This window comes from Myotis daubentonii, chromosome 13 (assembly GCF_963259705.1).
Source record: "Myotis daubentonii chromosome 13, mMyoDau2.1, whole genome shotgun sequence".
Classification (NCBI taxonomy): Eukaryota; Metazoa; Chordata; class Mammalia; order Chiroptera; family Vespertilionidae; genus Myotis; species Myotis daubentonii.
In genome coordinates, this window is record NC_081852.1 from 23,929,533 (window position 1) to 23,946,517 (window position 16,985).

At 42.2% G+C, this 16,985-nt stretch overlaps 1 protein-coding gene across 2 annotated transcripts in view; it reads right to left on the minus strand.

Annotated features, from left to right (window-relative positions):
- The window catches only part of MYPN (myopalladin), an 87,092-nt gene that overhangs the window by 20,572 nt on the left and 49,535 nt on the right, over positions 1-16,985 (minus strand). For both annotated transcript variants that reach the window (XM_059662559.1, XM_059662558.1), the window contains exons 10-12: positions 16,368-16,740; positions 8,810-9,406; positions 8,305-8,443 (exon numbers count right to left, since the gene is read on the minus strand). In XM_059662559.1, the coding sequence (XP_059518542.1) occupies positions 8,305-8,443; positions 8,810-9,406; positions 16,368-16,740 (1,109 nt within the window). The remainder of the gene's footprint in view (positions 1-8,304; positions 8,444-8,809; positions 9,407-16,367; positions 16,741-16,985) is intronic.

The window sequence follows — 16,985 nt, forward strand, 5'->3', positions numbered from 1 at the left end:
CTAGCTATTAGGGAAATGCAAATCCAACCACAATAAGATGCCATCCCATACCTGTTAGAATGGCTATTATCAACAAGATAAGCAATAATAACTGTTTGAGAGGTTATGGAGAAAAAGGAACCCTCATTCACTGTTGGTGGGAATGTAAATTGGTACAGCCACTATGGAAAACAGTATAGACATTCCTCAAAAAATTACGGATAGAGTTATCAAATGACCCAGCAATCCCTCTTCTGGGTATCTATCTGAAAAATTTGAAAACATTTGTTCACATGTTCATTATAACATTATTCACAGTGGCCAAGACCTGGAAACAACTGAAGTGTCTTTCAATAGAGGATTGGACAAAGATGTGGTACATACATACATACAATGGAATTCTACTCAGCCATAAGAAAAGATGGGACCCTGCCATTTGTGACAACATGGGTGGATCTTGAGAATATCTTGTTAAGCGAAATAAGTCAGAAGGAAAAAGTCAATAACCATAGGATTTTACTTATATGTGGGAATTAATACTGAAAGCAACAAATGAACAAAAGGTAAACAAACAAACAAAAACTCCTAGATGCAGACAACAGTGGTAACCAGAGGGAAGGGCCGTTGGGGGTGAGGTAGGAAAGGGTAAAGGGGGTCAAATATATGGTGACAGAAGAAGACTTGACTTTGGGTGGTGAACACACAATACAATATACACATGTTGTATTATAGAATTGCACATTTGAAACCATATAATTTTGTTAACCAATGTCACCCCAATAACTTTAATTAAAATACTATTTGTAACTATGGAGCATATAGTTGTAAGCAGATTTTAGCTGGAAGTTTCTACTGGGGCACCAAGATGGGCTACATATCAGAAAACAAGTGAGTTCGGAGACAAACTATTTTCCAGAAATTTCAAAGCTGGTGTTTAAGGATAGGTTGGATGATTTAAAGCCTTCACTTCCATCAGAGATACAAGAATCAGGAGGGAGAAGATCCAGTGAGAGGACTTTGGAGAGAGTTATTAATGTCTGTGAGTGTCCTACCTCTACCTCCAGCCCCTGGGGACCTCCCTTTCACCTGAAGTCTAGCCAGGTCTCGCTCCTGCCTAAGAAATCTGGAGTGAAGAGTGAGGTGGACTTTTGTTGGTGGCCAAGCTCAGGCAGCTTTGAGTGGCCTGCACTCCTGCATTGTTCCAGGGCAGAGGACTGTGATGGCTCTCGTCATGCACACGTGGGTCACACGCGACACAAAGCCAGTGTGGGGTCAGCTTTTGTCACTCCATGGTTGGGAAAGGAAGGAGTCAGAAATAGCAGTTGGAGAAGTGGGGCAAGAGGGGGCAAAAAAAGAGCGAAGCTGGCCATGGTTCCCTTCCTGGCTATTTAGGTCCGTATCTTGCAGAAGTCCCTGGTGAAGGAGGGGGTTTGTGTGTGGGTGTTAGTTTTCATTAAGGATTGGAGTGTTGGTTACTACCAGGACTGGACATTTTGTATGACTGGATCAAGATTGTATTTTTGCAACACAGTAACCAGAGAACCTTATATGAATGAAAAGTGGTCACAATGGTTTTGAGATAGCTTCACATTTGAGATTGCCAGGAGCAGAAGAATTAGCCCATTAGATGAATTTATAGGGACATGGAGAGAAAAAAATTCTTTTTAGACATACCTGCTTAATGTACCACTTATACGCTATGTATAAATTACAGAGGAGTAACAAACAAAATCAGAATATTGTAGGTCAAAGAGTTTCCATGAAAGATTTCATAAAGTATTTGGGAAGTTGATTCTCAGGAATAAGGGAAGCCATGCAATGGTGTGGCTTGTTACTAAAGCACTGAATCTTTATATCTGAGGTGTTAACAGAGATGCACACTATCTCCAGAGCAGGAAGTGACATTTTCCGTGGTGCTTAGCAACTAAGGGATGGTTATCCCAAGGGTAGCTGATTTATGTTACACATAAATCAAGGTTGTCATTCCAAGTTATGACTGATGGGACTCAGATTTTGTAAGAAAATTTGCAAACACAAGCAATATGTTCAAGTTAAATTTAAAGGTGCTTTTTGCACTGTTCTGCACAAAGGTTGCACTACTGATCCACTGTTGGTGGACAGCACATTGAGTTTCCAGGACTGGATTTACGTTGCATTCTCATTTTCCCTTGCCTTGTCCCCTTTGTGAGTAATGGCAGGAGTTTCTGTATCACCTGCTCGTAGGTAATGTCTATGCTCAAAGGAAGGAATTTTTCTTTCTGTAAATCTGGCCTGTATGGCAATCAAATCAGTGATATATGACCTATCCTTTCCAGCTGATATGTATAACCTTAAGTGAAAATGAATTTCACAGAAGTTCAGTTGCTCTATGAAAGAAAACAAAAAGCTAAAAAAAATTCTCAGAAGAATATGCCATTTGAAAATATAATTCCTTTTTTCCCTTTAAAGATAACCCTCTTAAGGCTGATAATTTGACAAGTTGAAACACGTGATTTTGGGGACACATCTGCAGAAATTTCCTTCCAATTGGCAGAGTGGTGGGGAGTGCCTTCCTTCTGTGGAGAACCACAGTGTGATGACACATCCCAATCACGTATGTCATTGCCCAGGCTTGGATTTCCAAAATGGGGGCCATCATCAGAAACTCACTGCCTTGAGCTCACGCTGGCTTCCTCTGCTCTGGGCTTCAGGGGCAAATAATCAAATCGGATAAAAACAGCTGGAGGAGCCTTGCTCAAGGGTTCCCAACCTACTCGAGGTATAATGTTCACTAAAGAAAGTCTTATATGTTAGAGAATGTATTCTCTTTTGTCCCAGGGAGATCCACAGTATGGACAGAGGGTAAAAGATTCCCATATAAACTTGGAGAGTAACATACATAGGGGATGCCTTCTTTTACTATTTATCTAATAATTACATGCTACTTTCAATAGAGACAACCAGGCTTCATAGCCTACTTCCTGTCCCTGCTGCCAAGTTCATGGTAAGCACCTACTATGTGCTAAATACTATGATAGGCACTGGAGATACAATCTACACTAATAAAAGAGAAAAATGGTAATTGGCGTACGGAGATAACCTTTTCATTGGCTAATCAGGGCTATATGCAAATTAACTGCCAACTAAGATTGGCAGTTAACTGCCAACAAGATGACGGTTAATTTGCATATGTAGGCACAATGCAGAGAGGCAAAAGGGAAAGCAGGAAGAAGCCCCCTGCCACTGACAGTGATTGGAAACCCAGGGGGGAGCTAAGAGCTGCCCCCCAGCCATGATCAGAGAATCAGGTGCCTTTTCCGCCCTGGCCAGTGATAGCAGGAAGTAGGGGTGGAGCCAGCGATGGGAGCTGGGCATGGTCGAAGCTGGCAGTCCCAGGAGCTAGGGGTCCCTTGCCTGGGCCTAAAGCGAAGCCCACGATAGCGGGGCCGCTGCAGCTGCGGGTCCCCGCTGCCCGGGCCGGACGCCCAGGCCAGAGGCATTAGGCCTGGGCAGGGGCGGAGCCTGCAACTGTGGGGAGCTGGGGGTCCCCTGCCCAGGCCTGACACCTCTGCCGGAGGCCTCAGACCTGGTCAAGGGGCTGATCCGGTGATTGGTGATCGGAGGGTGATGAGGGTCAACTCCTCTGGCTGAGGCATCAGGCCTGGGCAGGGGCCAGAGCCAGTGATCGGGGGGAGATGGGGGTCCCCTGTCCAAGCCTGACACCTCTGGCGGAGGCGTCAGGCCTGGGCAAGGGGCAGAGCCAGCAATTGGAGGGGTCTGGGGGTCTCCTGCCCAGGCCTGACGCCTGGGCCAGAGGCATCAGGCCTGGGCTGGGGGCAGAACCAGTGATGGGGGGAAATGAGGGTCCCCTGCCCAGGCCTGACGCCTCTGGCCCAGGCGTCAGGCTGGGCAAGGGGCTGATCCTGCGATTGGAAGGTGATGGGGGTCAACGCCTGAGGGCTCCCAGTATGAGAGGGGGCAGGCTGGGCTGAGGGACACTCCCCCCCACACACACCCAGTGCACGAATTTCGTGCACCGGGCCCCTAGTATTCTATAAAACATAGACTCTACATTCAAAGATGTCTCGTAAAAATACTTTAAATCCAAAATTTTTCCGTAAGAATAATTACTAAAAGATACACAGATTTATTTTATACTTAAATGTTCACTTAACAACAATTTTGCTTAATTTCAGATTCTCCCCCCCCCCTCCGCCCCCCGTGTGTAATTTCAGTGTGGTTTTTAAAGGTTTCTTCTTTTTAATCAGTTGATTAAAATAGACTGCTATCACAGCGAATAGTATCCACAATTAGATATAATCAGAGTCTGGGTAGTTAAGTGAGATATTTTCTATAGATATGCAACAACTCCAAAATGTTCTACTTGGTCAAGAGTTTCACTAGCCTACCTGAAACTAATGTAAATCCTATTGTTTTGTGTTAATTCAGCAAATATTTACTGAACACCTACTCTGTGCCGGACATATCAGGGGTACTACAATGAACAAGACACCTCCCAATTTCAGCTCCCAGGAAGCTTGTGATTGGTGTGTTGTGGGTGGGCCCATGGCAGAGGACATCAGGACACTTCACTAGAGTGTCCTGTTGGGCAATGCAAGGCCAATGACTATGTGGAATATTTTTTTACAAAAGGGATGGATGGCAACACTGCTCATAAAAGAGGATTTTTATAAAGAATTCATAGTAAGAGAGGAAAGAGGTAAGATTAAAATAGAGGAAATGACTAGGCAGTTTAGAGAAGGAGATTAAAGGAACAAAAGGTAGAGCAAGATTTAGGCACTCCCCCCTTCCCCTTCCCCCCTCCCCCCTACAATGCAGTATCTGGGAACTGCAGACAGTTTTGGAGAAGTATTCATTTTTATTCATTTTAAAAAAGGGATGGAGGAGCAGAATAAAGAGATAGGAAGGTTTAGAGAGAAATGAGGTCAAGGAGGAAAGTTGAAATAAGGCACTAAATGTGTGTGTGCTCATGCATATGTTTAGGTAGATTTAGAAATTAGTAGTCAATAAATATTACTAGTAACTAGGCTCAGAACATCATGCTAAGTCATGTGAGAATTAGAATCATTGGTCATGAAGGCTCCGTCACATTTTGTGTTCCTAGGTTCCTTTGACTCCCAGATTCACCTTGCTAACCTAAACCATTTAAGTTTTATTGATGTTCACTGAGGATCCACTGCTATTGAATAAAAGATACCCTTCAAAATAAGAAGTGATGCAGCCTAAAATCTTGAAATGGGGCACTTTTCTCTTGGCTTATCCCCAACCCAAAGGAACTCTGTTGTCAGTTTAGAAAGCTAAACATTTTAATGAATATGAACATCTGAGTAAATATGAACATCTGATGACACCTTTGTATTGCACAAAGTTCCAAGAACCAACAAGCAAATGTTAACTGATAAATAGAATTGTCATATAAAACAAGTTGAACGCTGGAATATTACAACAGAGAAATAAAAGTGATAGGTATATCAAAAAAACCCATTTTCTAAAAAAAATAATTTAGAAGCTTGAGTTCTGAGGAGGAAATGATCTGTAATCAATAATATTCACTGTTTAGGGACTTCTGGTTTATTTTCATGTAGTAATGCTAGACCACACACATGTTCTAGAACAGGTACTATTCTTCATTTGCTTAGGAATCAAGTAGGGCAAGAGTCCAGCTTTCTGGAGCTAAACTTTTTCAAGGCAAAAAACCCCCAAACAAATACGTACTCTTCAAAGAAATCACTTGCTCCCCCTCATATGTGTAGGCCAACATGGAAGTGAGAAAACAGATAATTGTATCCTGTTGAAAGAAGACTGCAGGTATAGATAGCTATCAATACATAAGTGTTTCTTTATGATTCTTCTCCACTTTTCTAAGCACATTTTCTTCTTCTTAAGTTTACTAATGGGCCACATTTTAGGCAGTTCTTCATGACATTTTCACTATAAAACAATATTATAACATGGTCATCATTTTATTCCTCAAAACTCCCTCAGAATCAACATCTATCAACCTAATGCAAGTGTTCCAGCTCAGACAGCTCCGTAGTTTCCTGAGTTGTATTTACGCAGCTTGGCTTTCATTATCTAAACATAGAAAGCAAACTAAAACTAATCTAAATAATAATTCCCTAAAGAAGAGAGTACTGAGGTATTTTTGAGACTGCTCTGAGTCCCTGCTATTTGCCCTGAAGTTAATTCACAATGGAGATTTAATAAGGAGTTCTACTGGGTTTTTGGCACTCAACTTTATGGAACTTCATGTTGCTATAGGCTCACATTTCAGGTAATTAAGAGAAAAACCCTACTTTCTCCTGATTTGGGCCATGGGTTAGCATGGATCTACCTATAGACTAACCAAACAGCTCGTGTGCTGACCTGGTATCATTTTTACATGGGTTTTAATTGCTGCTTCCTTTGTGAATTGTAAAAGACACAGGCTGAACACAGCTCTGATTTCAATGTCACTTAGAAGGATTAACAACCATAGATAGATGCCGGTATTATAGGAAAACAAATCTGCACTAGACAGAGCCACATTTATGGGGCTTGAAGGTAACTGTTGTCATAAAACTGAAAAAGGCAGCAGAGTTTCAGGGGAAATGTGTCCTGGAGACCAGGCGCTAGCTGTAGTTCCACCACTGACAGTTTGACACCTGTGCCTCAGTTTCTCTATCTAGAAGACAGGAGAGAAGAATAATTGCCTTGGTATTTGCCTCCCAGAAATATATGTAGTTTGGTTAAATAATACATGGGAAGTGTACTCAATCATGGGAAGCTTAAATATTCTGCTTCAATTCAGGAATTTAAAGTCAATTTTATAAAGGTTTTAAGCAGCACATTTTCAAAAGCATCCACTCAGTAAAAATTGCCCAACATATAACACAATTGTAAAATATTGTACATCCATGGATCCACTGGAAATAAGAGACAGAAACACTAAGGAAAACAGCATATGGTCAGGGGGAACTGGAGTCTCACTTGCAGTCTTATTTCCAGCACTTACGTCACAAATTCCACAATATTTGCCATATGGTTTTGATGGAAATTGTATGTTATATTTCAAAGTAGATTCTATCAGTTCCCACCTTGGCAAATAAGTCAAGAGTTAGGTTATTCAAATGTAAACCTGCATTTAAAAGAACACATCGCCTTATAAATGCAAAAATAAATGACTCAAATAAGAAAACAGTCTCTCTTTCTTTTACTTGATGGTCACATATGGCTTTCCTCTTTCTCCTTTAGTGTAAACACTTACTAGTAAGCAAGGATCTGTACAGATTGAACCGCAGGACATTGCCTAATGGCTGCTTCACACGTTTCAACGAATGCAAAGATTGAGAGGAAATGGTGAGCAGACCTCCAGGCACATTGGATTGAGGGAGTCAGAAAAAAAGAAGCGTGGACCCAGTTCCTTAAAGTCTAGATCAGTGGTTCTCAATCTTCTGGCCCTTTAAATACAGTTCCTCATGTTGTGACCCAACCATAAAATTATTTTCGTTGCTACTTCATAACTGTAATGTTGCTACTGTTATGAATCATAATGTAAATATCTGATATGCAGGATGGTCTTAGGCGACCCCTGTGAAAGGGTTGTTTGACCACCAAAGGGGTCGCGACCCACCGGTTGAGAACCCCTGGTCTAGATCATCTCCAACTCAGATATCAAACTATCTCAAAGGTGTGATGGTGTCTGCCAAAACCGAGCTGAGGATTGCTTGAATGGTCCACAGACTATCTAGTCCAGTGGTCCTCAACCTTGGCTGCACATTAGAATCACCTGGGAATCTTTTTAAAATCCTGATTTCTGGGCCTCATCCTCCGGAAATTCTGTTTCTTTGTTACTAATGCTGTGGCCCCACCCCATAACAAAGAAAGAATTTCCGGAGGATGAGGCCCAGAAATCAGGATTTTAAAAAGATTCCCAGGTGATTCTAATGTGCAGCCAAGGTTGAGACCCATTGATCTAGTCTCTCTCCTGCTTTAACATATTCTGTTTTAGGTACACACTTGCAAACAGGTAAACTGAGTTAACTACATGGTAATCAAGAACTTGAGATCCACGGGGATGGAGTTTACTACCTGACCTTTGGTTAATCTGTGCTCTACCTTCCAAGACTGCAGTGACAACCTCACTGAGCATGTGATTTCTTTTGAAGAGTATGCATTTGTTTGGGGATTTTTTTTGCTTTGAAAACTTTTAGATCCAGAAAGCTGGGCTCTTGCCCTGCTTGATTCCTAAGCAAATGAAGATGACCTGAGCATCCGAAGGAGGACTGAATGAGGCGAAATTACTTTCCTCACATTGAAATAAACCACCGGAACCCACAATCTTACCTGCTGGTTTGATCTGACATCACTGAAATTCATTTTTTTCCCCAAGTCTAGAATCACTGCATTCTTAGCTTCACGAATGTAATCATCATTCACTGGCTGGGGAGACTTTGTATTTTTCTTCATTAGCCCCTGGGTTGGCCTGTAAAATAAAGTCACACCCAACACACCCGTGAAAAGCACTAGTCAGTGTGGAAAGGCCCAGAAATCAGAGCGGTTAAGATGGCAACAAGGCACGAGGAGTCATCGGCACTTATGGAGGGCATGTTGTGTGCAAAGGCTGAGCACTGCACAGAGAATCTGTGTTAGTAGAGGTGTTTTCAACATTTTGATTACAAAAATTATTTAAATTGATCAAGCCCTTAGGTGTTCAATATCCATGTTGTGTGTAATAAACAGGATTATGCAGGAATCCACTCAGTGAGACTCCTGTCCCAGACCAAGCTGTTTTGTATGTGTCCCTTCTTAACTGACACCTTTTCTGTGGAGAAACCTTGACGACACTTACGTGGATGGTGCACTTCTGGGCAGCCCCATGGCATTGGTGGGTGGGATGGCAGGGAGAGAAGGCAGGACAGAGCTGAGGAAAGCCACGGGGTTCTGAATCCGGCTGGTGGGAGAGACAGGACTTGGAGACACACAGCGGGGCTGAAACTGGTGTCCGCCGGCGATGGGAAATGAGAGTGGCGGTTGTACTGGCTCCGTTGGACCTGGAGGGGGTGGCTCATTCTGGACGGAAACTCCTCCTAGAGATCTGGTTTGCACAAAGGGGTGAGAAAGTAAGAGGCTTTCTTTGCTCACTGTCCTCTGCATGGTTTGAGGAGTGCTGCTCAGGGTGAACACTGGGGAGCTGGCAGGGGCCGCGGCTGCCATGGCGGTGTTGGAATTGGTGGAGGGGAAGAAAAGCTTGGGCCGGGCCAGGCTGAACGCCTGCGATGAGGGGGTCTTCACAGGCTTGCTGGGCATTGTCCCTGCTGGGGAAGCAACGGAGTTCAATACACTCATGTTGAAAGGAAACTCCTTAGGCGACGAAGGAGATGGGTTTTGCAGCTGCTGCTGTTCCAGCAGGACCTGGTTGTGAAGCTGCTGGAGCTGGCTGGAGTCGCTGCACAGAGAGGGGAGAGAAGGGAGATCATCACATGGGCATCCCCTGCGGAAATGTGCACGCGCTGTTCACAACTTTACGCTGAGGAAGAGCACACAACCAGAGCCGCCAGAAATCAGCGAACCAATTTCTTGTGAGTTGTTCCTCCTTCTTTCTAAATCTGTTTTATTGTCCCTAAGCAGGAAAAAGGCCCGTGGGATACATAACGCCGAGGCACCGTGCACATTGCATTCTCTGTGGGGTGACCCTGGGGTGGTGCAACAGAGCAGCCCAATTGTAATGTTTATAAATTAGAAAAGAGACACAGAAGCAATGGTCCCCTTGTTGGGAGGGCTCAAGGCCCTGAGGTGAACAGACAGTATTTCAGCTTTGGGGCGGAAAGCACTGGGCCACACGCTGAGGTGAGTCGCCGAAGGGGCTGCATTCTCCAAGCCAACATGCTGTGTCCTTCACTCTGCCTCGTTTTAGAGCAAACCTGAGCAAAGCAGCTGCACGTGTCTCAATGTTTCTCACCCTCTCCTGACAGCAGTGCTGTTCAGGGAAGGTGACCGTGTGTCCCCATTCAGCCTAGACCAGCCGTGGGCAAACTACGGCCCGCGGGCCCTATCCGGCCTGTTTGAAATGAATAAAACTATTGAAAAAAAAAGACCGTACCCTTTTATGGAATGATGTTTACTTTGAATTTATATTAGTTCACACAAACACTCCATCCATGCTTTTGTTCCGGCCCTCCGGTCCAGTTTAAGAACCCATTGTGGCCCTCGAGTCAAAAAGTTTGCCCACCCCTGGCCTAGACTGTTCTGGTTTATGCCTGTTTTCCCAGCTTAATTATTAATCGTTTCTTCCAGTCTAAAAAATGTCATGGTTTACGTGATAAATTATATGATCCCCCTATAAAAGTCTATGGTTTATAAAAGTCTAATTATAAACACTGACTTAGATTATTTTTGCTCCTAAACAAAAGTAACTCAGACTGGGAGCAGTTTCTTCATTTATAGGAGCTGGAGTCACAGAAGCATGACATGACTTGCCTTAAGTCCCACAGCCTATTTAACTCCTCTGAGTAAGCCAGTTATTTTTAAAGAATAAAAATGTCTAAAAGTCATACATGCAGAACGTTGTCAGGGCTGTCCAACTTTGCTGTTTAGAGACTCTATTCCTAAATGCACGACCATAGGAAGAGCCACAAACGAGAGTGCAGAGTCCCAAGGCCATGTGGTTTTATGCTCTTTGGACATATAAGTTGCTTCTGAAACACAGACGGTGATCTGTCAAATATGAGGCCTATTAAAAATGAAAGGTTTTGTATTTGCTTACCATCAAGAAAGTCAACACCCACAGCAGTTATGTTGAACCAGAAGGTTCTCCAAACCTTGATTTTTCTTTATTTTTTAATTTTTTAAGGATTTTAAAATTGATTTTTAGAGAGAGTGGAAAGGAAAGGGAGAGAGAGAGACATTGATGTGAAAGCAAACATCAATGGGCTGCCTCCTGCATGTCTCCCCACCCTTCTCTCCCCCACAGGCACTGAGCCTGCAACTTGATCATGTGCCCCAACTGGGAACCCAACCTGCAGCCTTTCGGTGCACAGGTCAATGCCTAACCAACTGAGCCACACCAGCCAGGGCAAACCTTGATTTTCCTTAATTCTTGGAGTTTAACTTTTTCCTTTCCTTCATTAATATTTATGTTACACAATATATGGAAAAGTGCAAATGCAGACCCATCTCCACTTTTCATTACTGCTGTCAGATGCTACATACTGTGCAATCCTTTGTTCATCTATGAAAACTTTGTCTTGAGTTAAACTAAGAATTCAGGAGTATTAGCCACTTGCCATGGTAACTTTCTTTTCCTTTTTAGAAGTGAGCTTTTAAACTAGAGAATAAATTAATACAATTAAATATTAATTAACCCTTTTTATTTCACAATAGATGAAAGATTCCGAAATTAAGAGAAGCAGAAATATCTTTGTGAAGTTATCCTTAGAAAAAATATGTACAATTAACATTGATTCTGCGGGTGTTGACTTTATCAATGGCACAAAAATACAGAATCTTTACATTTTCAGTGGACCACATATTCAGCAGGTCACATTCTGTGGCTGCTATAGCATAAATACAATGTTTTCAGGACATGTTTGTATTGCAGTCTGAGTAAAGTTTAATCTGAGGACCATATTTTATTATAGTTATGGAAAGAGAAAAAATAGTATATGAAAAGGAAGTAATCTTAAAAGATAAGGGTGATAAAAAGAGGCCAGGAAGTTATTTGGTATTTATTGATTCTTCTTTTTCCTTAGTTCCCACTAAATGAAAACTAAGAACCAGTTGTTTTTACTTTAATATTCAAATGGCATGTTAATGCTTATCATGCAGTATATCAGATTATGGAGGTGGGTTTAAACCTTAATGATATATGAGATATAGTGTCAAATTGTTTTGATTATCTAAGAGTCTAGAAAAATTCATTTGAGAATAATGTCTCTTTTTGTTTGAACAGTATATTTTTTCCATATTATTAAACTCTATCTTGCCCAGAGAGGATTTAAAAGAGCTGTTTGGATTTGCTCATTCATTGCATCAAGAAAAGGTGTCAATTCCATTATTCGATGGACTTGTATTGAATCTTCTATGTGTCTAATTTGCTAGGTACTGTAGGAGATATAAATATGCCTCAGATAGTATGAGCTATTCAGGGTTCAAAAATCTTACTATATGTACATGTAACACAAATAATCAGTGGTTATTTGCAGATAATACATGGAGTTCAGTTACATTTAATAATTAAGGTATAGCACTAATGAAAAAATAAAGGAAGGGAAGATTAATTATAAAGCAAACCAGTTCTAAAATCCTGAGTAACCTAATTCAAAGTAACAGCCTGCCATAAATTGCTATAAGCTCAGTTGCTCATTTATTGTTGCTGTAAGGATTTCTGAAATCAGGTTTATACCCCAGCTTTCTTCCTGTGGATTTATCAACTTTCTTGGGTTACTTGAAAATATCTCTTCTTTCGCCACCACTTAAGCATTATGCTCAAGAATATGGGCTCTGCGGACAAAGAGACGTAGGTCCTAGTCCTGGCCCTGCCACTCATTATTGTGTGGCTTTGGGAAGTTTCTAGACTTTGCTGACCCTGACTTCCCCCTAATTAATTAGGAAAAAGTAATAGATATTGATTTTGTTGTAGGAATTGATAAATAAATGACCAAATACAAATTTACAAGTGGTCAATAAATGGTGGGTATATTTTTTAGTTTCTGAACTACAAATAACAATGGAAAGATTTGAAAGAATGAAAATCAGGTTCAGAATTATAAGGATGCTTCTGGAATACAAAAGATTTTCTCAGGGATTTTGAACTGTCAAGATACAATGCCAATGACAAACAACAAGACAAACTTGGGATACTGTATCCAGTACTTTTGAAAGCAATTTTGGCAACAACAACTTCGGGCAGCATGTGCTGGAGCCAGCTCTGGAGGGCTCTGTCCACAACTCAGTCCCGATCCCAGTTCAATGACCTTTCTTTAGTAGCTTGAAATCAGCCATGGTGGGAGGAAATTTATAAATGCTGCCCTCAGGGCTTCCCTGCCTCTGCCCATTACTAAAACATTGGCCAGCACATCACTGATTAGGATAACTGATTCTGAGTAAATCCGTCTCCGCAATCAGCTTTTAGCTGTGGTTTTAGCAATGGTTCTATCGCTGGCTGCACATTAGGATCACCTGGAGAGCTCAAAAGACACACAAACCTCATTGATGTAGGCACCATGGCCCAGAGAGTCAATTGGCCTGGGAAAGGATCCAGGCATAGTTATCATTATCTTTTAAAATGCAGGTCAGTGGTTCTTAAGCTTTAGTGGGCCCTAGAATTCTCCGGGGGCTCTAGTTAAAACACAGATTTCTGGGCCTTGCCCCCAGAGTTCTGACTCAGTAGCTCTGAGACTGATTCAGGGCCACAGACTCTGCATTTTATCAAGCCTCCAGGTGAGGCCAATGATATAAGTAGCAAGGCTCTAGGTCAAGGGTGGGCAAACTTTTTGACTCGAGGGCCACAATGGGTTCTTAAACTGGACCGGAGGGCCGGAACAAAAGCATGGATGGAGTGTTTGTGTGAACTAATATAAATTCAAAGTAAACATCATTCCATAAAAGGGTACGGTCTTTTTTTTCAATAGTTTTATTCATTTCAAACAGGCCGGATCCGGCCCGCGGGCCGTAGTTTGCCCACGGCTGCTCTAGGTCAAGCATGTCAAACTTGTTTAAATAAACAAGGCATGCAACCTGCCGGCTGCGAGTTTGAGATGCTTGCCTAAGTGATTCTTGCATGCATCCAAGACTGAGAACCTCTGCTCTAAAGAGACACTCATCCTAAAGTATAGGCTTTCCCAGTACATTCCATTTTTGTCTGACACTTGACTCACTTTAACTGTTAATTATTGTTTTTTCCTGGATGTGGAGGGGTGTGTGATAGGGTTGGGTGGGTTGACAAAAGGTTGCAACTCAGGTTGTCCCACTCCAGACCAGTAGTTTGCAACCTGGCTATACATTAAAATAACCTGTAGGGAGATTCTGATTCAATTGTGAGGGAAGGAATGGATAGTTTTTAAAAGCTCCATATTTCTTTTTAGAGAGTAGCCAGGATAAAGAATCACTGATCTAGACAGCATGGTATTCAAGTTGAAAATTTCAAAATCTGAATGATCTAGGTTCTGATAATAATAGTGTTTAAAAATGCAACTGAAGGACTTGTATGCATTCATATAAGCATAACCAATGGACACAAGACACTGGGGGGTAGGGCAGACCAGGGGAATGTCAAGGGGGGGGGGCGGGGGAAGGAGACATATGTAATACTCTTTGTAATACTTTAAGCAATAAAACAAAATAAAAAAAATGACAGCTTCATGTGGATTCAAGGATGTGTGTGTGTGTATGTGAGCATGCACATGTACCTATTCTAATAAAAACATAAGAGAAAAATTTAAAAAGGCAAAAAATACTAAAGAATTATATAGTGCTGAGAACTGGATTTTTATAGGGTGTCACTACATAACTTAGTAAAAAGAATTTTTATATTCATTGAAAGTCTCATGTGGCAGATATTGCTGGCTGACTACTTTGTAAAAGTACTCGGTTTTATTCCTGGAGGCAATATGTGCCATCTAAAGACTACATTTCCCAGCCTCCTTTGTGGCTAGTATAACATGTGATTAAGTTCTGGCCAAAAGATTGGAGTAAGACATAAGAAGGCCTCTCTCTCTCTCTCTCTCTCTCTCTCTCTCTCTCTCTCTCTCTCTATATATATATATATATATATATATATATATATATATATATATATATATAATTTAAATTCTTTATTGTTTAAAGTATTACATAAGTCTCCTTTTCATCCCACTGACCTCTCCCTGGCCGCTCCCCTAAGAAGACTTTTTAAAAAGTGTTTGATATCAAGACCCACCCATTTGCTCTTCCTGCTGCTTGAAATGCAGACATGATGACTACACCACCAACCTGGACCATGAGGGGACCTAGAGAAGTAGCCAGTGCTAAAGATGGCAGAGCAGAAAGATAGGAGACTGGGTTCTTACCAGAGCCACAGACAGCCTATCTGATTCCTTGATTTAAGAGAACAATAAACCCTCATGTGTTTAACCCCCTGTTTGGGTTTTCTGTAACATGAAACTAAATCTAATCCTATCTGACATACATAATAGCTCCCAAACAGTCCTGGGGTAATAGGAGGCAGTCTTCAAGGAGATTGTATGGGTTACTTGTTCCCACAACTCCCTTCCCTGAGAATTCCCACCCAGGCCCCACAGTTCTGTGATCCATTCGACTCTTCCTCCCTCCAAACACAAGTCCTCTGCACTTGACCAGGCTGGACCAGTTGGTATTTGCAATCCAGCTGTTGAGAACGATTTAGTTAGCAGTGCAACTTGACACAAATCGTGATGGAGAATGGGACACACCATGATGGGCCAAGCCATAAATCAATAAATCTTCCAAGAGATAATAGTGGAGTGGATACCCAAGGAGGAAACAAGGAGGCACTCCAGAAGTCAGAGGGTGAGAAGCAGACAGAGGCTGAACTAACCATGTGATCCCAGCTCCCAGTTCGCCTTCTCTGTACCGGCCTGGCTATTCCTGCATAGATCCCCACAATATCCTCTTCCTCTCTTACTCTTTTAAGTGGATTCCGATTTCCTGGGACCAGCAGAACTTTGACAGTTCTGGATGGGACTTGCTAAGAGGCATATTACGTAACATTTCATTTTTTGCCCTGCAATCTGCCTTATGTGGTAGTGAGAAGAATATAAAATGAAACAAAAGGAACCGCTTGCAATGAACATCATGTGGCCATCACTGAGAAACACATGATGGGAGTGCTGACACTGCAGATTTTAACGTTGATACTTAAAGATTTATATAATTACAAACATAATTTTTATCATTTTGATGTGTGGGTCAAACAGAACATAACAGTAGTATCATGTTCTGTGTTTGCTTTACTATGGATGAACATCAAACATTGCAGCATGTCTCTGACAGAGCTGGATGAGAGTGATAGTACACTTAGATTGGTGTAAGGATGTGTTATTTTTAAAACATTTAAAGCGTATTTTCTGCCCTAGCTGGTTTGGCTCAGTGGATAGAGCGTTGACCTGCAGACTGAAGGGTCCCGGGTTTGAGTCTGGTCAAGGGCACATGACCGGGTTGTGGGCTCCATCCCCAGTAGGGGGTGTGCAGGAGGCAGCCAATCAATTCTCTCTCATCATTGATGTTTCTCTCCACCACCTCCCTTCCCTTCTGAAATCAATAAAAATATATTAAAAATAAAATAAAGCATATCTTCTCATTTTGTAATTCCCCTTTCAGCTCCATAATTCTGAAGAAGGGAAGACTCAGAGACGCTCTCAGGCACTTGGTTGTCCATTCTGGTTTTTACTCACAGTTTGGGTTTGGCCAGGACTGGAGGGGGCTCTTTGACAGGTGAGGAAGGTTCCGGGAGTTTTGCTGGCTGTACACTGAATCTCTCCAGGAAAGAATCAGGCCTGGTCTGGTTGGCAGTCACTGGGCCACCCTCAGGAGACGCTTCGCTTCCCTTGTCATCTTCAGGAAGGTTGAAGTGTACGCGGAGCCCGATTCTTGAGCTGGACCGGGGCTCGTTGTGGTTCACCAGAACCCCTTCGAGTTTGGGTTTAGGGGGTTGTTCCACAGAAGGAGGCTGTGGGTTGGGTGGGGATGGCTGCTGCTCAATCACAGCCAGGTTGGTGATGGAGTTGGCTGAGTGAAGAGACCCATTATTTCTGAGGTCTTCATTTCCTGAAACAATAGTAATAGGACCTCAGCTGTTATCTTACTCAATGAGACTGGGATGGGATTGTAACCCTGAGTTGGGGCATGTGTCCAAACCAGATGATTATGCGAATGGGGAAAAGGTTGTCAAAACAGAGAACATAATCTGGGGCATTAAAGAATGGCATGGATACAGGAAAAAAGCTGAACTAGAAATCTAAGTACAGTTTTGGAAAGGATATTAGTAGTTTATATAAAACCAAGGAGATGTT